This window comes from Neofelis nebulosa, chromosome 9, assembly GCF_028018385.1.
Source record: "Neofelis nebulosa isolate mNeoNeb1 chromosome 9, mNeoNeb1.pri, whole genome shotgun sequence".
Classification (NCBI taxonomy): domain Eukaryota; kingdom Metazoa; phylum Chordata; class Mammalia; order Carnivora; family Felidae; genus Neofelis; species Neofelis nebulosa.
Genome location: NC_080790.1, coordinates 25088908 through 25110891, shown reverse-complemented (window position 1 = coordinate 25110891; position 21984 = coordinate 25088908). Strand labels below are relative to the sequence as shown.

The 21984-nt window shown below is 44.4% G+C and overlaps 1 protein-coding gene across 1 annotated transcript; it reads right to left on the bottom strand.

Moving 5' to 3' along the window:
• Window positions 1–18711: 18711 nt before the first annotated feature.
• Window positions 18712–19594, bottom strand: LOC131484580 (large ribosomal subunit protein eL6-like). The gene has a single exon (XM_058682953.1). It carries the CDS (start codon window positions 19591–19593, stop codon window positions 18727–18729), a length of 867 nt encoding a protein of 288 aa, XP_058538936.1. The 5' UTR covers window position 19594; the 3' UTR covers window positions 18712–18726.
• Window positions 19595–21984: the final 2390 nt, after the last annotated feature.

The window sequence follows — 21984 nt, the reverse complement described above, 5'->3', positions numbered from 1 at the left end:
TCCCTTGTTGGCTTTCTGTAATCATCACTCGCATATCTGAGCTTGGCTACAGTCTGATCTTTATGAGGCATCTCTGAATTCCTCATACACAGTAACACTTGGCAGTTTTAACTTCCTCATTTCATTACCTTGTGATGGTGCCAGGATCCATATTAATGAAATTATTTTGATTATCTTTCATAGATAGTGTGTCAGTGGACAGTTAACAGCCTTGTAAAGGATCTCACAAGGATCCTTGGCTACTTCAGGTCCCAGGGTTTCCCCTTTCTTTCTTCTCTAAGGTTCCTGCCTATTTTCCTTTTTTCCTTCTGGGGATTCATTTATCTGCCCTGTTACAGTATTTTTGTCACATTCAAGACTGGCTTAGATGGAGACAAGTCTCTTCAGGACATCCTCTTCTATTGGTACCCCCCAAATGACCTTAGACATCCTTTTTAATTAGTTTTCTTGTTATGTTGGAGGACAGATGGAGAAGCCCAGAAATCCACAGGAGGAAGCTGCACTTGTTTAACCTGACTCTGCGGGATCATTTTCTTAGAGGGTCCCAAGGGTCTCTCCCATTGGGTGGGTCTGAGGTCCTCTTTTCAAGGCAATTGACTAAAAATTAAGTGGTCCCACTACAGCCCAATGTGAATTTGGTGATTCAGATCTGATGGATTCCTAGTCCCTGCAAGAACCTGCTTGTTGGTCCTTTATTCTGGGCATGCCCCCTGCTCCTCCCCAACATTTGCTCACCCCAGAGACTGGTCACCAACTTCCTTGGCAAGTGTGACATTTCCCCACCTGTGTACCAAATGCCCTTCCTCTGTCTTTAGGCCATTCTGCACTAACTTTGTGCACTTATTATTTTACTTGTCCCTACTCCACCCCATTTTCTTCCCTTCAGGAGAAAGGATAGGTTTTCCACAAGGCCCCGGCTTAGCTAAAGAATAAAAGTAGGCAATACAACTTACTCCAACCCTCCCTAACCCACCCCCATGTGTTGGCTCACCTAAGCCTTCTTGCCTCAAATTCCTGAGAACTTGTTTACTGGAGATGCAGTCAAAGAAGGAAGTAACAAAGGCAGTCCTATCTCCCGTCTCCTCACCCATGTATAGTCCCAGAACAGTCCTGGTCTGTGCATCCTCCTCAAGCTGCAACGACAGTGCCCACCTTGGACTTTCATGGACCTGGGTGCTCACCAAAGGAGCTCACCCTTAGGGATGCTGGAACACTGAAGGAGGCATAGCAATCACCCAATAACCCTGCCCTGATGTGCACACACGTCTCCCAGAGTGTTGTCTTCCTGCTCCTTCAGCACAATGAGACCTGGGCCTCTCCAGGCCCTCTCCAGGACAGCCACCACATCAGAAGGCAGGGAAGAGGTTCATTTTTTTTTTCAGCGCACCCATTACTAAGGTTTCCACATCAGTAGCAGAGCTCATTTCTCCTTGGCCAAATGCTTCTGTCTTTCTCAATTCAGCAACATGTGGCAACACCAGAAACAAATGTGTCATGCCAGTCTCTGTTGGTTTCTCCAGGCAATACTTAACCATGTGTTGACTGACTTGTTATTGAAACAGAGCTTTAAGAAACAAGTGAAAATGAGTTCCTTTTCCCTCGCTGGTCTCTGGATGTTCCCTTTGTCAGCATCAGGCTGTCCTTTTCTGATCTGGGCTATCATCTAGTCCTTCCTCTACATGCCTCTGGTTTCCACCTGAGAAGTACCCCCTCTCTTCCAAACTAGCTCTCCTAAACTTCCACCAGCAGAGAACTATGTCTGCTTTTACTAAATCATGACCCCCATTTATTGAACAGTTACTGTGTACCAGACTTAGCATGAAGCAATTTACCTGTCTTTGCTTTTTTCATCCTCAATGATGTCTGCTGAGTTAGATTCTATTATCTAGGCCATTTTGGAGTTGAGGAAGCAGGCTTAGAGTTAAGTAGCTTCTCTAAAATTCCACAATCAGTAAGTGGTAGGGCAAGGACACTATGATTTGAAAACTTGTGGGCTTATAATGCTTCTCTTGAAGATAATGCTGGATTTTTCACCTATTTCTCTGAGCCTAAGAATATGACTGGGGCAGTTCATAATCCATCCAGAACACAGTCCATTGCACAGCAAACTCAAGCTAGGTGAGCCTCTGGCCACTTCATACTTTTTGGCACTAACACACATCAACTCACTTTGTTGACTTGATTTTTTCTACCCACAGAGGAATGTAAAGATAATGAAATCTGTCAGATGATCTTTTAACTATGTGGCAAACACTCTGAATACCTGTTTGGCTTGCCACAACAGTCCCCTGGCATATTTTTCAGGGGCATTTGATTTAATCCCCTAAATCAATGCTGTATTTGTTTTCTTATTTAAAAAAAACAGGATGGAACTTATCAAAATGAACAGGACTGCAGACAGTTTATCTTGGGGATATCCTGGAGGATTGTGATGGGTAAAGGTACAAAGGGGGCTTTGGGGTCCTGGTAATGCCCTTTCTCTTCACCTGGGTGCTAATAACATGGGTTTCATGTCATGAAACATTCATCAAGCTGTCCTCTGGGATTTGTACTCTCTCACCACTCTTACGCCTGCCTGGACCACCTCTACCACTCTCTTCTCTTGGTGGGGTCCTCTTCCATCTGTCCCTCCATAGGGGACCTCCCGTGACTCCTCGGTGGAGATGAGGTTTACCTGATTTAGGTTCTCATAGATGTGCACACCCCCCTACCCCTCTGATCACAAGTAAAATCCTCCAATTCATTTTGTGGCTACTGGTTTCATGTGTCTCTCTCACTAGACTCTGAGCAGCCAGGGCTTGCCATGTGCACTGGGTTTGCTGCTGTGTCTCCTGGACCTTGCATGGTGCCTGGAATGATGGTGGGGAGGGAAGTAGCCAGAGACCTAGAATAGAGAGGTGGAGGGAAGAAAGAGAGAAGGGGAAGCAGCAGCAGAGGAGGGAGCCAGGAAGAACCGTGTGTCCCAGGAGCTGGTATCTTGAGGTGTCTCTAGACATTGGCCAGAGGGAGCACTCCGAAGTGTCTACGTGAATGAATGAGGATTCTCCAGAGAAACAAGTCATTCCAAGGGAGAGTAGACTTTCCATGGGCAAGACTAGTTCAAGGACTATGTAGCCTGGGTTCACAAAGCATGGAAGGAGACCCTGAGCCCAGTTTGTCTCAGATTTTCTCCTGGCTCAGAGGAGGTTGCAAAAAAAGAGCAATTTCTCTGCCAGTTCTGTAGGACACTGAGAGCGGGAGGTGTCAGCCACAGGGGTGTGGGCAGCAGCCTCAGGGATGGTCAGGACACCATGACACTGGCAGAGGAAGGGCAGGTGACTACAGCCCTGGGCTGATGGCTGCATTTCTTACATCCAGTGGGCACTGGAGGCATAGCCCTGGTGGCCCAGGCGTGAGCAGCTACAGCAGGGTCTGTACACTCGGCAGTGATGGTGGAGGCATGGTTGGGCCTTGTGACACAGTGACCATCTCACATCCTATAGGTCATCCTGACTCCGTGCAAGAGGAGTTGGGTCCTACTTGGGGACCAAAGAACTGCATCTCAGAGCTGATGCCAACTGCCTTTCGTGGGAAGGATTTGAGGGGCATGACACACTTCCTTCTGCCCTGGAGGAAGACCAGCTAGAAAATTACGACTCAGGGTCACCCAGTTTAAATCCCCTGGATTTCTCTGAAACACACAAACCCCTGAGGGTTGGCTTCTAAAGAACACATGTGAATGAGGAGAGAGAACACCAAAGAGCCAACAAAGCCCCAAAAGAAAACGGTCCCTTGGATTTGATACAAGTGTTTTCCAGAGCCCCGCTCGCCCGTTCTTACAGCACAGCTATCACCCAGAGCTCTTGTCTCCTGGTACCGAGAACTCTCCTTTGGGAAACAGTTCCCCTTGTAACTCAATACTCCCAAAGAATGCCTCTGGGGCAACAGTGCCTGCTCTGAGGGGGTGGGGGACAACTATTTGTTGAAATGGGAGAAGATGAAATCATCATCAGTAAGCAGGAAAACTCCCAGTTATTTTTCTTTAGGCTCTGTCTCAAGATATGCTTATGTGAGAAGGGCCTTCTAAAGCATTTTCACACCATATTTTTGGAAACTATGGCTTTCAAATGTTTTTGATTGCATACTCTATTAGTAAAATCATGTTGCTCACACACACACAGATTGAGGTCTATTTATTCATTAATTATATTCATAAAATAGTGTGTTTATTGCAGACTGTATTTATAGTGAAAGTTCTAGCAGAGTGTGTTCCCTGGGGTGCAGGTGTCCCTGTAAATAAATACGAGGGAAGTGAAGCAAGGGTCATAACCCTCACTTCACAGATTAGTCAACCAAGCCTCAGAAGGGAAAGGACTTGCCCAAGTCAGATAGCTAAGAATTGTGGAGTTTCCAGTCACCGGAAGGACCCCTCCACATCCACCTGGCTACTTCCCAGGGGCCATGGACTCAGCCACACTTCCCAGTGCTCTAATCTTCCTTCCGGGTTCTAAATCCCTCTGTTGCCTGCCATGACAGTTTGGGGATGCATCCAGTCACATCGGTTCCTGGTGATTTCCACATTTTTTCTTGCTTTCCCTACTTTACCATTCTCACCTACAACACAGGGTGAGCTGGGCTCTCGGGGTTCTGGAGTCAGGAAGCACCTTGACCCTTTCTCCCCAATCCATTAAGCAGTGATGATACAGAGACCTTGCCCACACCCAAGGGTTATTGTGTGCTGAGACCTATCTGGGGAAAGAAGATGGTCTCGCCAACAGAAAGCCCAGGTGATGTGATTTACTCTGAGTGGGCCCTCTGGATGTACAACACCTGGCAACCGCACATCCTGTGTGAGAATGAGGTGCAAGGAGGGCTGCTTCCTGGGGCTTCTTCTCAGCACTTCCTCTGTGCTTCAAGGGGGTTTCTGTAGAAACACCCATTTGATTCCCGTAGTGAAACAAGGAAACTGAAATATCTGGAAACAATGAGAGAAACACAATCCAGCAGCCAAGAAATTGTACCTTCAGCTGGGGGCTCCAGGAAGTGAGCCAGGATTGGGAGGAGACAGTCAGCTTGGGCCAAGAAGTGTCTGGAAGACTTTGCAGTTAAACTCACTGTCCTCCCTCCAGGAGGCCCTGAGGCTTGGTCCAGGAGACATTGTTTAACTAAGGTGGGGCACTACCTGGTGAGCGCATATAAGGAAGAGCCTGAGGGAAGAACCCGGAACTCTGGGACTCTGCCACAGGGCTGACTCTCCTGCCACCCTCTTCTGCCACCCTCCATCCCACAAAGCTGCTGCTGCTGCTGAGCCAGTCCTGACCTGGAATACTGCTGACATCAGATGCGCTCATCTAGGAAACAGGTAGGTAGGGTGTGATTGGTGACCTCCCGGGACTTTGGACCAAGGTGGTGGTCCAAACCTGAGTGAGCATATGAATTTCCCCAGAGAGCGTCTTAATTTTCAGATGCTGAGCCTCCCACTAGAGCAAATGGTCCAAGGTTAAGCTTTAAGGAAAACTAGGGCAAGGGATGAGTTGACTCCCTAAGAGAAGATCATCTCAGCTTTGCATATTTCCTACAATGACAGGATCTTTGCTTTTGTGCGCAAGGGCAATGTTGACATTAAGGGATACTCTGATGGGAGGAATCCCATCACCTTTTCCACCCATGTTCAACTTCTGACACATAGCACATGTTTAATATTTGCAGAAGGAAGGAATGGGGCCCAGACCTTACCTTTTGTTTTCAAATGCTCTAGCTTAATAATTACAAGAACAAAGTTGAAAAATCTGGGTTAACCACAAGACTGATCACTTCAGAGATTCAGGTGGTTCCTTCTACCCCAATAGCTGCTTCACAGTCCCTGCCTGTGCCTCTGTGGCTGCTAAGGTTGGGTCATCTTTGAGATGTGATTCTCTTCTTAGGGAGTCTGAGTTCTAGCTGTTATGCTTGAACCCAAGCTAACCAGAGTAAACGCAGACATTCTCCCTCTGGAGTTCTAGTTGGGTTATAACCTGCCAACTGCCCTGTTTGTCCTGGGAAAGAAACAGAACTTGGCTGACCCCCAGGTGGCATTATCTGGATAGTCATTGAGCACATTCTCTCGCATTGCCCCACCTGTATCCAGCTGGACCTAAACTGTGTTTTTGTGCGTGACACCTGTGGGAGGACTCAATACTTAGCACATTGGGTGATGGGAACATAATCTACAAATATAATCTGTTTGTGTCTCTGATCCCTCCTTCCCAGGAGAGTCCTGATTCAGATTTGCATATAAAAGGCTCTGACTGGGGACAAAACAGGGAAACTGGTTAAGCTGAGTAAGCCTGCACTTTCCAAACCCAGAGCCTGGTTGGAAGCACTGCTTGGGGCCCAGGCCACCCTGGGTTGAGTCTTGCTTCTGTCTTCATCCCCCAATTCTCAGGGGACTACTTCACTACCATGCACTGCTGTTTGCTTTGCAGGAACCATTTGGAATAAAAAATTCTGTAATATCACGGGAGGCCACATCTGCTGGCCAGTCTGCAAAGCTAGTTCTCCCAATAAGCAACCAGGAAAGCTTGGCCGAACCCTATTTCCTTATTTTAATAACTAAGATAGTTAACAAGGTGATCCCTAAGGGGCCTGGCAGGCCCTCCTGAACTGTGATGCTCCCCGCCGAAAGGCAGCTGAAGATCCTCTCCTCCTGCTCAGAGACCATCTATTTAGCTAATAAACAAATGGCGGTCTTTAAGAGCCGGTGGAGGGGTGAGGAAGTGAAGGCTGATCCCACTGCCTCCCCCCTGCTGGGTATGGCAGATGCAAAAAGTGTCTTGTCCTGAGGTAGTGACCCAAGATGCGCTCCCTCGGAGTCCCTGGACTCTGGGGTTAACATCCTCGCGCTGCCAAAACAGCCACAAGGGACCTTTAAAACTGAGACTGGCCAGGACCTTTGGTTAATTTTATGCTGAAATGATGGTCCCTCGGGTAGTACTCTGCCTCTGATCACTGGCTGGATCAGCTCTGCTGTGCCCGCCTCCCATACCTGTAGATCAGGCCTGACCAGAACCTCACGCAGCTCAGAGAAGGAGCCAGACTCCATCACGGCCTGTGGACCACAGTCCCTAGGGTTGTGTCTCCATCGGAAGTGACCACACATCGGCCTCTAGGAGATTCGGCCAGTGACCCACATCTGGATCAGTGCTGGAGGTAGGAGGGGTCCTAGGAATGTTTGCTCGGTTCTCCTCGCCAAACATCAAGTCTTGTCCCCCAGTCCAGTCCTCACCCAGAAGTGACTGCCAGCCGGCTGAGCTATGTCATTATGCCCCATCTCCAAGATCCCCAGCCTCCTTTCAGGTACTAAAGTTGCCTGGGGGAGAAATTCAGAGGCATTCAGGGTGGGCTGGCTTCTAGGACGCTGGACTGCCAGCCACTGCCCACCGAGGGTGCATCCCTTTAATTCCCAGCCTGTTCTGATCCAGCGCCCTGTCTCCCTCTGACACTGTCCGCAAACCCTCCTTTCTTCCTGTGACCATGTCACTTTCTCCAGATGAGCACAGGCCTCCCCATGGCTCCCTTGGGGCCTTGCCTGTTCTGGCACACGGCCACCAGGCTGCCTAGGCAGGGGGAGGGAGGCTGAGGCTTCCTGAGGCAGTATCTGCTACCCGCCCAACCCCACCTCCACCCTGCTCAGGCATCGACCACCCAACCCAAGCTGAGGCTCTGCAGGCACAGTCCCTCTCCCACCTGCCTTTCCCCTCCCTTCAGGGCCTCGAAGGCCTGCCTCGACCCTCTGCTCCTCTTCCTCCTTGTCTCCCCTTCCTACCCCAACCCCCCTCTAATGCTCTGGCCACCTTCTTGCAATTTTTAAGGGCAGGGTGAGAAAGAATAAAGGAAGGTGTATGGGAACTCCCTGCGACCTGCTTTTCTCAGCTTCACTCACCTTTGCACACACATTTATACACATGCAAGTTCTAAGTTCATTTTCTTTTGTGGTGCTCTTTGACATACTTAATTCAGGAGCTCTTTTTGAAAAACTTTTTTTTAATGTTTTTTATTGAGAGAGAGAGAGAGAAAGAGAATCCCAAACAGGCTCTGGGCTGTCAGTGCTGAGTCCCGCATCGGGCTCGATTTCATGAACAGTGAGATCATGACCTGAGCCAAAATCGGGTTGGGTGCTTAATGACTAAACCACTCAGGTGCCCTTCAAAAGACTTTTCCTCTCCCACTGGTCCATGCCCTGTCCCCAACCCCACAGGTGTGACCCCATCCACCTGGGCGGAACCCTGGTTTCAGAAAAGTCTCAGAGCAAGCAGCTTGGGACACACCATTGTCATACATCCTGGAGCTGATTGGAAAAGGGAGTCTCTCCCTTAGGGTGCTTGGCTGCTGGTGCTACTAACCCTATCTCCCCACCCCTGCCACCCCACCCCCCCACCACAGTGGGGAGCGGCCACTGGTGGAGCCAGCGGTAGGCTCCCAGTCCAGAGCTCTGGCCCATTGCTCCTGTGGCCTCCTCCATGGGCCTGAGATGCCCAGGAATGCCAGACGTGCACTGGGATGCCTGAGGTCCAGCTGCTGGCATCCCTGTGCGGTGGCCAGAGGCAGTGCCCCGGAACTTGCTCTATGGGCCTGTTGTTGCAGGAGGGGACTTCAGAGCACTCCCTTGGGAGTCTCCACTACTGCATCTGTTTTATTTGCATCTGAGGGGGAAAAAACGGGCAGGATGCGTGGGCTCCATTTCAGGAACCCGGGATGCTGGGCTGGCGTGAGAAGGACTTTAAGTAGTAGGTTCTGTCCTTCCTTGCACTCCCCTTCTCCCTCAGGATCTCCACCCCCACCCACCTGCTGTCTCTGTCTTTCTATATCCCTGCCCCCCCTCTCCTCTCACTTTGTCTCCTTCCCATCCATTTCCTTCTCTTTGTCCTCCTCTGCTGCAAGATAGGCCAAGAGGAAATCATTTAAGAATACATTGATTATCTAAATGTAGAACCAATTTCCAAAGAACCTTAAGAAAGAAGAGAAAAGTCCCTAACCCCAGTGTGCGCAGTCCTTGGCACACCCTCTCTGGTTCACGCCTCTAGGAGGTAAGCCCTGTGGGGGTTGGGCTCCCTGGGTAGGGGGATGGGTCAGAAATAGCTCCTCATGGTTTCTGAGAGCCAGCAAGGAAACAGGGACTTCAGTCCTACAACCATCAGCACATGAATTCTGCCGGTAACTGTGGTCAGCTTGGAAGAGGAGCCTGAACATTAGATGAGAACACAGCAGGCTGATGCCTGGATTTCAGGCTTGTGAGATTCTGAGCACAGAACCCACGCACATAATTCCAGGCTTCTGAACCTACAGGATTGTGAGATAACAAATGCGTGTGATTTCAAACCACTGTGTTTGTAATCTGCTGAAGAATGAATTCAGATGCTTTAAAAAAAAAAAAGTGGGGGGGGGCGCTGGGTGGCTCAGTCGGTTAAGTGGCTGACTTCAGCTCAGGTCATGATATCACAGTCTGTGAGTTGGAGCCCTGCGTCGGGCTTTGTGCTGACAGCTCAGAGCCTGGAGCCTGTTTCAGATTCTGTGTCTCCCTCTCTCTGACCCTCCCCTGTTCATGTTCTGTCTCTCCCTGTCTCAAAAATAAATAAAATGTTAAAAAAAAAAAAAGAAGAAATTGTACCTCTTAAAGACCCAGATTATAATTTGATACATGACAGTCCCCAGTGTCCTAAAACCCCCTAATTTGCTTAAGAAGGAGCTGGAATTAGCTAAGTAGAAAGTATCTTCTCTTTATGGGTGGAAAAAAAAAAATCCACACCCAGAAATCCCAAGATCATACCAAATATGACACCGTGTTTCTGGGGCACATATAGAACCCAGAAGGAATGCTCTGCCTTGTCCTCAGAATATATGGCCAGTCCGCTAGGGAATTTTCTAGGCTTGTTTTGTGATTAAATGACACATATCAGAGAACTTGGGGGATGGGAAGGAGTATCTTTTTATGCAAAGGCAAGTTTCTTTTTTTATGTTCGCACATGACAAACCCAATTTAACAGAAAGGGATAATATATTCAGTGGGTTCCGATTTCATTGTCTGCCCACCAATATCATTTAGGGAACCCACGTTTTCTGTTCCAGAAACACAAAACATAACAGTTGAAAAGCACCTAAAAGGAAGTCCAGCCTTTTGAGTGTTCCAAAGGCAAGAGGAGGGGACAGCTTGCCCACAGCTCACAGCCTCAGCAGAGCGGCACAAACCCCCTTCTGCCTGGCCAGCAGTCGTTTTGTTACCCCACAGAAGCTCCTGGTGGTGGTGGTGGGGGTGGGGGGGTGGGAGAGGGACCCAGCAGCTGAGGTTTCTGAGCCTGTGAGACCCTGGGTGTCAGAAGAGGCTGGGTCTACATGTTGAGGGCACCAAGGAACAAAGAAGATGGGGCTACACCTCTATGGACCACAGAGCTGTTTTGGTGCTGTCTCTCTCCCCCTCTTCCTCGCCAGACTGCTCTCCTTGGTGGTCGGTCAGCCGTGATGCTGAACCCAGGGTTCCTGGAAGGCAATGGAGAGTTCGAGCACTTTCTTCTCTGGTAACTGTTCCAGGTCTGGGAGCTTTCTAAATCTACAGCCATGCTAGAACCTTCTTGCGTTTCTCTGGCTCCTGTGGCCCTTGGTGGGTAATGACCTCAGACCCCTCTCAGCCCTAATGAAACAGAAAAGATGCGCCTTGGTGGGGACAGTGACATACTCTGCTTGTGGGCCCGGTTGCCAGCCTTGAAGCTGGCAGCTGGATAGGAATCTCCTCCCAATGCGGGTCAAACTTCTCTTCCTTGGTCTTAAGCCTCAGTTTCTCCTGCATAGGGAGCCCACATAGTCTTCTTCTGAGGCCTGCCTTTCCAGGAACCACACACCCCACTCCCGGCTTTCAGGCCACAAAGGCAAGGAAACTCAGATGATTCTGAAGTAAGGGAGTGACCCAGCAGAAGCACTGGTGTGGGTGTTAAGTATCTTTTTAAAACCTATAATTTATGTTCACTTTCACCTTCACACTACCTCCTACTAGGTCTCCTTGAGAAATAGTCCTGGGCCTTCCCTACTCCCAGCTGATTTGTATATGCACAAAATTTTCCTTTTCTCTCTACCCCTCCCCTCCCCCTCCTTCTCTTCCCCTCGGTTTCTCCCTGCCTCTTCTCTCCCTCTCCTTCTCCCCCTTCATCTGGCATAGTCTATCTACCTCTCCCTCCTTTCACCCTGCTCTCTCTCCAAAGCCCTGAAGTGTGCCTAGGTGTCATAGAGCTGAAAGTGGTTTGCACGGGGCTTTTTTCCGCCAGAGAGCAGTTAAGTGCCTTATTTTCTCCACTCGGGTGGCTAAATTATTCTCAATGTGTTAAACAGTATAATTAAACACATACACACGCGAGTGCACAGGGCCCCTTCCCCCACCCTTCTTCTTGCTCCTTGTCAGCGGAGAGAGTGTCAGCCCCAGCCTTCAAGCTCTGTTAGTTTTAATTTGAGTTGTGGAATTAGTAATGGGTTTTGCTGGAACACTGTTGTGGGAAATAGATCGCTCCTCGTGCAGGGTTTGGGCACCATTTCAAACGAGTATTTGTTAAGGGGAAAACCATCCTTTGTCGTGTTCCGCTACATTACATCAGATTTATTTCCATTGTTCTGAAAAACACCAGCCAGGAGAGAGCTGTGTGCATCACTCCCGGGCAGGGAACAATTGAACTCGGGGCTTCCCGTTTCTTAGCTGATTGAAAACAAAACGCACACGGAATCACCCAATCACCCTTTGTTGCTGGGACATGCTAAGCTCCTCCTGGAGGCAAGCCCTGCACCTGTCACTGTAAAGCCTGCAGAGGTGCTGGTGGAAAGTGACTGGATGATTTGGTGGCAAAACTTGGATGTTGAGGAAAAGCAGTTGAGAGAACCCCTGCAGGTCAAAGTTCTTGAAAGGATCTGTCCAATGCAAGGATTCTTCTGCACCACCCCGCCCCCCTGCTTTTAAGTTTATCCGATCTCAGCTTGACTATCGCCACTGGAGAGCGCACATGGTCATCCATGCCATTCACAGATCTTTTCTTCGGCACTGTTCACCAAGGCAGCCACTAGCCAGTGTAGATCTTTAAATTTAGATGTAAGTTAATTAAAATAAAATAAAATTTAAAATTCAGTTCCTTAGTTGCACTTGCTGTATTTCAAGTGCTCATTAGCCACATGTGCTAGGCTATTGGGCACCACTCTGGGGACCCGGAGAAAACTACTGTTGGGTGTCCAGGAGGCAACTGGCTAATGCCTGGGCTGCCCATCACCTGTTACAGGGCTCAGGTTCATGGATAAGGTAGTGGGCACCTGAGGAGATCCTGACAAGCGTGATCATCAGGAGACCTACCACACAGCTCTTACTTCCCACACAGAGCCCTTAATAAGAATGATGGTATTTGGGGCATCTGGGTGGCTCAGTCAGTTGAGTGTCCAACTTCGGCTCAGGGCATGATCTCACAGTTCGTGAGTTCCAGCCCTACATCGGGCTCTATGCTGACAGCTCAGAGCCTGGGGTCTGCTTCAGATTCTGTGTCTTCTTCTCTTTCTGCCCCTCCCCTGCTCGCACTCTGTCTCTCTCTCTCAAAAATAAACATTAAAAAAAAATTTTTTTAAAGAATGTTGGTATTTAATACCTACCTCATGCTCTGAGGCTGGTTTTATTACCACCACCTCCAGCCCATTTTATTTGTAAGTAAAGGAGGCTCAGATAATAAGAACATTGATCAAGATCACTCAGTCACTAAGCGATATCTGAAGTCAAACTAAAGTTTCAAGTTTTAAGCTGATTCCACATGCTCTTGACCACCATCTCATGGGTCTTTTTTTTTTTTTTTAATTTTTAAAAGGTCAAGGCAAAACCCAGTTTTCTGAATAGGAACATAACCCTGGTGACGTCGAACAAACAGCAACAGGGAGCTTGATTTTTGTGGGACCAGGGGTGGCTGAATCTGTGCTCTCTCAGACCAGGATTATTCTGGAGGGCTGGGAACAGAACTTCTGGGCTGGGTCTGACAGTCCCTGTAAGTCCCTCGGTCTGTCTTTCTCCCAGTGAACACATCTAGATCTCCCACTTCCCAGGAAGTGATCTCTAGGTTCCTTGCGTGTTTAGGTGATGGCATTCTTGTGCCATTAGAAAAAAATCCCTGTCTTTTCCAGGCAGGTATAACTGCACTGGGAAACCCTGACTGAAAGCAAAGGGCTCTCTTCTGGCCAGGTGCCCTGTGCTAGCTACCCTAACACCCTGCTTTGGCTACCATTAAGGGTACACCATTGCTGTGCTGCTTGAAATGTAACCCCCACCCCCGGAACTGAACACAGTGGACTGGATGTCCACCACGGGTCAAGAGCAACTTTGTACAGGACCAGAAGCTCCCATGGTGTCTACAGCAGTGCCTTCCTGCTGTGGCAGCAGCTCAGGGCGGGCACGTCTTTCACCACATTGCCTCATTCACAATAGGAAGCCAAGTAAGCCGTACAAAATCTTTTCAAAATGAAACTGAGCCAAGGCAAATCCCACTCACTATTTACTTGCACAGTTAACTTTTAAATGAGAAGACAGATTTGCAGTTTCCCTGGGTAACTTCCATGTTCTCAGCTTGGAGGTCCTTTAGAATTTTAAATCTGCCATCTGCTTGGATAATTGTTCTTCCTTTATATCATTAAAATGATGGAAAAGTTGAAAAGTATCTTCATTTTCATGCCAACATCTTCATCCAGGATTAAGATACAAATGTTAAACAGGACAGGACAAGGGACAGAGTTCTGTGATTATCACAGTACAATGATTTTGAGATAATCCAGAATTATTCATCCATAATTTCTGCCTCAAATTGTGACTTCTGCATACTCTCCTGTGCTATACTACACTGTATTTCTGGACCGTACAATACTACAGGATACAACCAACCCAGTCTTTCAGTCGAGTTTGTTTTTGCCACCTTATATAAATACAGGGAAGAAAGAGAAATTTTATCAAATACTTTTTAAAAAATATCAAGGTGTGTTCTCTCTGTATCTCAACTCACATGACCACACGTATGTGGCATTCTTCTGTTCCTCTAAAGAAGGAACTTTATTTTTGGAAGGGAAAAAAGAAAAAGAGGGAAAGTTATGTAATTGGTTTTGATAAGGTGATCTTTGCTTCTAGAAACCTGAGCATCATTTCCTAAGTAGTCAAAGTGTTTCTTTGCAAGTCCATTTCAGAATGTTGCTGTGAATATTGTATTTTTTAAACATATTATTATAGAATTATCCAAAAAAATTTAGGGGCGCCTGGGTGGCTCAGTCGGCTGAGCATCCGACTTTAGCTCAGGTCGTGATCTCCCAGTTTGTGCATTCGGGCCCCACTTCGGGCTCTGTGCTGACAGCTCAGAGCCTGGAGCCTGCTTCATATTCTGTGTCTCCCTCTCTCTGCCTCTCCCTTGCTCGTGCTCTGTCTCTGTCTCTCTCTCAAGAATAAATAAAATATTAAAAAAATTTTTTTTAATTCAAATCCATGCTTTAGGGGAATGAATGTGTTAATTGCAAATAAACTTCCTGTTTTATTTTTTTTAACAATTATTATTGAGAGAGAAACAGTGTATGAGCATGGGAGGGGCAGAGAGAGGGGGAGACACGGAGTATGAAGCAGGCTCCAGGCTCTGAGCTGTCAGCACAGAGCCCAACGCAGGACTCTAATTCACAAACCCTGAGATCATGACCTGAACCGAAGTCAGTTGCTCAACCAACTGAGCCACCCAAGCACCCCTAAACTTCCTGTTTTAAAAGAGAGACTCTCTCCCAAAGTTTCTTATATTAAGTTCCCATAAGTATTAACATTTGGCTCAATTTATAAAAATTAAATTTCTAAGCAAATAGTCGTAACACATTTACATTTGTATAAAGTGAAGAGTATCTGTGTTCATCAAAAGACACAGTAAAGGAAGTAAAAAGATAAGCCACCAACTGGGAGAAGATATTTGCAACACATGTGACCAAGAAAAGATGACTATCCAAAGTAAATAAAGAATTCCTACAAATCACGAAGAAAAAGACAACGCAGTCGACAAATGGGCATAAGATATGAATATTCATTTCACATAAGAGGGAATGTGAATGAAGAATAAACATATTGAAAGATGCTCAGTCTCACCAGTAAGCAGGGAAACAGAAATTAAGACTGCAAGGAGTTGGCATTTTACTCCCATCAGATGGGTACAAATAAGACGTTTGCCAAAAACGAGTGCTAGTGAGGAGACTGAGTGATGGGAACTCTTTTACATTACTGGTGACATTATAAATTGGTACAACCTTGGAAAATAATGTGGTATATTCAGTGAGGTTGAATATATGCACAGACAAACCCATAAATTCCACTCAGTGGTCCTACCGTGTCACATACGAACCAATAGCGTGCGAACGTTTCCGTTGTTTGCTTTCCCTACAGACACATAGGATGGTCAGCGTTTGAAATTTTAGCCTTTCTAATGAGTGTGTGGTGTCTATCTCATTGTAGTAATAATTTGCATATCCTTGATGACTTAAGATGTAAAGCATTTTTTCATGTCGGTAATTGCCTATTTTTGTTTTCTGGGAAAATGTTTGGGTTTTTGACCATTTTTAAAGGGTTCTTTTCCTCTTACTGATTTAAAAGAGTTCTTTGTATATTCTGGGTTATGAGTCATTTGCCTGATACGTATGTCACACATATTTTTTCTTAGCCTGTGGTTTGCATTTTTGTTTTCTTAATGGTGTCTTTCACGCTTTGGATAAAGTCTAACTGATGCATTTTTTTTTTTTTTTCTTGTAAGGCTCATCTTTTCGTGGTCTGTCACTGACATATTTTCCAGCCCTTAAGTTTGCAAACATTTTTCCTGTGTCTTCCTCTATGCAAGTATTCTGTTTTCTTCTAATGCAATTTGAAAATTTTTTTTGTTTATTCGTTTTGAGAGAGAGAGCATGAGCGTGCGTGCGCGCGCGCGCACACACACACACACACACACACACACACACACACACGCTGGGGAGGGGCACAGAGAAGGATACAGAATCCCCAAAAGTGTTATAATTTTAAGTTTTATCTTTATGTGTGTGATTACTTTGATTCCCATATGGATATCCAATTGATCCAGCATCATTTTTTTTTAAAGGTGTTTCTATGTCCATTTAATCTTTGGAAACTTTGGAAAATTGGAAACTTTGTCAAAAAAATAATTGACGATTTATATTGTGGTCTGTTTCTGGATTCTCCACTCTGCACCATTGATCTATCTAATTGTCTATCTTTTTGCCAGCTGAAGGTGGGTTGGCTAACTTTCTTTAAAAAAAATATTTCTTTAAAAAAAAATTCTTTGGTTATTCTAGGTCCTTTGAATTTAAGTGTAAATTTTAGAGTAAGCTTATCCATTTCTTTAATAAAAAAGCATTCTACAATTTCAGTTGGGATTGTATTGAATCTGTAGATACATTTGGAGAGAATTCCCATCTTGGCAATACTGAGGCTTCCAATTAATGAACCTAATACATCTCCCCATTTATTTAGGTCTTCTTTAATTTTTCTCAGCAATGATTTATAGTTTTTGATGCAGACAGCTTGGATGTCTTTAGTTAGATATTTTTCCAAGTATTTTTAATAGAATGCTATTGTTTTCCTATTGCCTACTGCTAGAATATAATAACTAATTTTTTTATATTAACCTTGTATCTTGCTAAATTCAATCATTAATTCTGTTAGTTATTTTGTAGATTTCCTAGAATTTTCTACAATCAAAATATCAAATAAGGACCATTTTTCCTCCTGATTTTTTTTTTTCCCTTTTCTTAACGAGCTGGCTAGGACCTCCAATACAGTGTTAAGTAAAAATGGTTATTATGAATGCTAAAAAAAAAAAAAAAAGTGGTGGCAGGGGCACCTGGGTGGCTCAGTTGGTTGGGCTTCTGGCTTTGGCTCAGGTCATGATCTCATGGTTAGGGGGTTCGAGCCTCGCTTCGGGATCTGTGCTAGCAGTGAGGAGCCTGCTCAGGATTTTCTCTTTCTCTCCTTCTCTTTCTCGTTGCCCCTCCCCTGCTTGCACTTTCTCTCTCAAAATAAACAAATAAACTTTAAAATTTGTAAAAGAAAGAAAGAAAAAACGTGACAATGGCATTCTTGCCTTAACTATGATCATAATTGGGAAAAATACTCTTCTGTCACTATGATTTTAGCTGTAGATTTTTATAGATGCCCTTCATTAGTCTGAGAATGTTTTTACTTTTTCTAGGTAACTCTCCTTTGAGAGTTTTTATCATAAATATATGTTGAATTTTGTCAAATAATTTTAATTATTGGTTTTCTTTTTAGCTTTTTAATATGGTTAATTACAATGATTTTTTTTTAGCATGAAACCAACCTTACATTCCTGAAATAAATCTCGCTCAGCCTTGATGTACTATTCTTTCTCTTTTCTTTTTTACATTGTTGGATTTGATTTGATGAAATTTTGTGAAGGATCTTTGCCGTCTCTGTTCATGAGGGATAGTGATCCATAATTTTTTTGGGGGGTGTGGATTCTTTGGCAAGGCTTTGTTATTAGTCTCCTGTTGACCTGATAAAGTAAGTTCAACAGTGTTTCCCGTCTCTAATTTCTGAAGAACTTTGTGCAAGATGGGTGCTATTTTGACCTGGAAAGTGTAAGAGAATTCACCAGTGAAACCATCTGGGTCTGGGAATTTCTCTGGGGGAAGCTTTTGTTAACAAATTCAATTTCTTGGTTAGATATAGGGTTATTCAAATTTTGTTTCTTCTTGGGTCAACTTTGATACCTTGTAATTTTTAAGAAATTCATCCATTTCACATCACAGCAAATTTTTTCACATTAGTTTCTTCGTAGTAGTAGCCTCTTATGAACTCTTTAATATTTATTGGATTTATGATGATAAACCCTTTATCAATGATGATATTGGTGACTTGTCTTCCCACTCTTTTGTCCTCAACTTGATTCTGGATTTATTTATTTTGTTGGTCTTCTCAAAGGAAAAGTTTCACTTTGCTAATTTTCTCTACTGTTTTTCTCTTTTATGAATTTGTGCTCTTGTCTGTATTACTTACTTCCTTCTATGTCTGTGGGTTTTCTTATTGCCATCATGATATCATCTTGGACTCATAAATTATTTAGAAGTGTGTTTAATTCCAGGTATTTGGGGTTTCCTAACTATCTTATTGGTACTAACTTAAAATTTTAATTGTGTCATGGTTAGAGAATATTCTGTGTAATTCACTCCTTGGAAATACATGGTTTTATGGCCCCGTGTATTTTCTGTTTTGGTGAATACATTTCATATATTTGAAAAGAATGTATACTCTGCATTTTTAGATGTAGTACAGTGTATGTGCCAATAAAATCAAAGCGATTAACAGTGTCATCCAGATCTTTTATGTTTTCACTGATTTTTAAAATTTTTGTTTAGTTGCCCTATTAGTTGCTAAACTATGAGTGCTAAATTCTACTATCATTGTGGAATTATTTATTTCTCACTTTAATTCTGTTAAGTTTTGGTTCATGTATTTTCTGGTTGTATTATTAGGTGCCTACACATTAATGATTTTATTTCTTCCTGATCAATTTTTGCCAATATTAAATGCCCCACTTCTTCCCTGGCAATACTGTTTACTATGAAGTCTGGTAAATCTATTAATATGCACCTCAGCCTTCTTATGCTTACTGTTTTTTTTTTTTTTTTTTGAGATGGATCTGTTATTTAATTAGGTTCTTTGTAAGAAATTTAGAACACCAATTTGTGAGGGTAAGCTCCATTCGTGAGAGCAAACACAGAGCGGAGGTAGCCCTGAAGGTGAGGAACGGCTTTGATTTTTGGCAGAATTTGGGAGTCCACAGCTTTCTGATCAACCTTGCACTGCTCTGTAATCTCATATTTCTCTTTCTCCGTGTCGAAGATCTCACCTTCCTGGTGTCTGGGCTTACGCAGCTTCTTCTTCTTAAAGTAAGCATCAGTGAGGTGTTTGGGGATTTTCACATTGCTGATATCCATTTTGGTGGAGGTGGCAATGACAAATTTCTGGTGTGTTCTATGCAGAGGAACTCGATTAAGGGACAGAGGTCCAGTCACAAGTAGCAAGCCACTGCTCAGTTGCTTCAGGAAAACCACTCTCCTGCCTCTGTGGCGCCCAGTGAGGATGATCAAAATGGTCCCAGGAGTGATGCTAGCTCGCAGTTTCCTCACATGCTGACTAAAAGGTTTTTTGCCGTGGCTCAACAGCTTCCGAGGCACATCTTCAGTAGGATAATACCTAGGCCTTTTGCGAAGTTTAACCACTCGGGTACCACCATTCTTGTCACCACCAACTGGTTTTGTGACAGTAGCAAGAACCTTCTCCTTCTTTTTCTTTTCAATCCTGGATTTAGCTGCTGAATACTTCCTCTTGTACATGGCCTTTCTCGAATACATAGCCGATCGGGAATATCTGCCAATTCCTCTGACTAGGACAGGGTTTCGGCTGCAGTGGGGCTTCCCCTTCTTTGGCATTTTAGCCTTGAGGTTACCCTTCTTAACCTTGCCACCGGCATCAGCCTTCTTGGCTTCAGGTTTCTTCTCCTTAGCATCCAGCTTCTCAGCTTTTTCGCCCGCCATCTTGCAAGATGAGAAAGAGCTGCTTACTGTTTTTATGGCATAATTCTTTTCATCCATTTACTGTCAAATTATCTGGTCTTTTTATTTAAAGTGTGTCTCACAGGCAGCATATAGCTGAGTTTTGCTTTTTTATCTCCTTTGTGAATCTCTGCCTTTTAACTAAAGTTAACATGTAATTATTGATATACTTGGATTTATGTCTATTTTTTGTATGTTTATCCACTGTTCCCTCTTTATTGATTTTTTTTGATTACTTGAATATGCATGTTTTAGTATCACATCTTATCTTATCTATTGTCTTTTGGGGGGGGCGCTATATCTCTTTTTATTATTTTCTTAGTGGTTATATAGGGATTATAATACACTTACTCAATCTTCCTGATTCTATTGCACCACTTCATGTAAAATAGAGCACTTGCAGCCATGTGGCTAGCTTTACTTCCCTTCTACTGTTCCTTATGTTACAGTCATATGAATGATATCCAAATACTTTGAAGCATCTCCAGACAATGTTTTCATTTTTGCTTTAAACACATATATGTATTTTAGAGAATAAGAGGAAAAAAAGTCTTGCATATTTACTCATATATTTACCATATACCATTCTTGAAAATTCAGTTTTCCCTGTTATTATTGCCTATTAGATTGAAGAACTTCCTTCATCATTCCTTCTGGAGCATTGTCTTTGGATGATTAATTCCCTTAGTTTTTGTTCATCTGAAATCTCTTTATTTCACTATGATTCCTGATATGTATTTTCACTGGACACAGAATTCTGTGTTAACATCTCTTTCTTTCAGCAACTTTAAAGTTATTCCACTGTTTTCCATCCTCCATGGCTTCTTGTGACAAATCTGGAGTCCTTTGCATCATTATTCCCTTCAATTTCATGTGTCATTTTTCTCTAGCTCTTTCAAACATTTTTTATCTTTGGTTTCCAACAGCTTGATTATGATGTGTCTAGTCCTTGTTTTCTTGACTTTTCAAGCTTCTTGGATTCAAAAGTTTGTCTCCAAACTGGGGAAGAGTTTGACCATTTCTACAAAAAACTTTTTCTGCTCTACTATCTTGATTCTCTCCTCCCGGGCCTCCAATTACACATAAGTCACAGCTTTTGGTATTGTATCACATGTCCATCTGAGGCTCTGTTCTTATTCTTTTGTGTCCTATTATAATTTTCTGGAGAACATGGATTTAAAAAAGAAAGCAGGAATCAACCCAATTAAATTCAGACTATGCATCCAAGACCACCTTCTATGAGGTGCTAAGTGCTTAGAAAACTTTCTCAGCATCTTGTGGCTAATAAGGGGCAGAATGAGGACTTGAGTTGGAATCTTCTGAAGTCATTTAACTTTGGGGCTTATTTCTTTTTTCTGAAGTCATTTAACTTTTTGCATCTTTCCCATATATTAATAGGAATTTTCCAACAAAAGGACTTGCAGGGTGCCTGATAGCTCAGTTGGTTAAGTGTCCAACTTCAGTTTAGGTCATGATCTCGCAGTTTGTGAGTTCAAGTCAAAGTTTTATCCTGACTAGCAGGTAGAACTTCTATCCCTCCCTCTCTCTTTTTTTTTAATTAAGCCAGCTGAGTCTTCTGCCTTTATTTACCTTTCACAGTGAAGCAAGATGGAAAAATAAAAGAAATAAGCCAAAAAATCCCTCCCTAAAATGACAGGTAGGAGAGAGAGTTGGTTGGCTTTTTCTGCTGCACACAAAAGTGAAATGTCAAGTTCTGTAGACCCTTCCTGCTTGAGAAAATGAGAGCAGGCTGTCCCCTGGAAAAGCCATAAGCAGCCCAGGGGGTAACACAGTGAACCTGATAGGTCTGAGGTCTGTGCATGGAGGAGGGAGCCTCTCTCTCCTGCCTGCCTGCTTTCTCTTTTTTCCCATCAAAGTTCTCTTCTCTCCCAGAGCAGTGGACCACCTCCTCCACCAGCAGACAGCCAGGCCTGCCACCTGTCCCCCAGAGTCTTTCTTTTCCTTCTTGGGTTCTCAGTGGGTGCAGAGAAGTAGCAAAGCTAAGCACTTGCGTGTGATGCCTCACCCCTGCAAGCTCCTCTGAGACTAGATGTCATTAATAAGAGCAAGTTCTCATCTCTGAAGGTGTGGGGCTCTCTGCACAGTACTTTCATAATCAAAATTATCATCATAATCATGCTAATAACCACTATTTATTGACCACTTTCTGTTTACCAGCCACAGTGCTAAGTACTTGACAAGCCCAGATTCATCTGAGTCTTAAAACAATTCTGTAACAGGCACATTATTGTCATCATTTCACAAATGAGGAAAGCAAGGCTTACACAGGGATCCCTAAAGTTAACCAGTCCACCATGCAATAGTGAGTGGTGGGGGCCCTACTGATGGCCTGGGAACTGCTCCCTAAACATA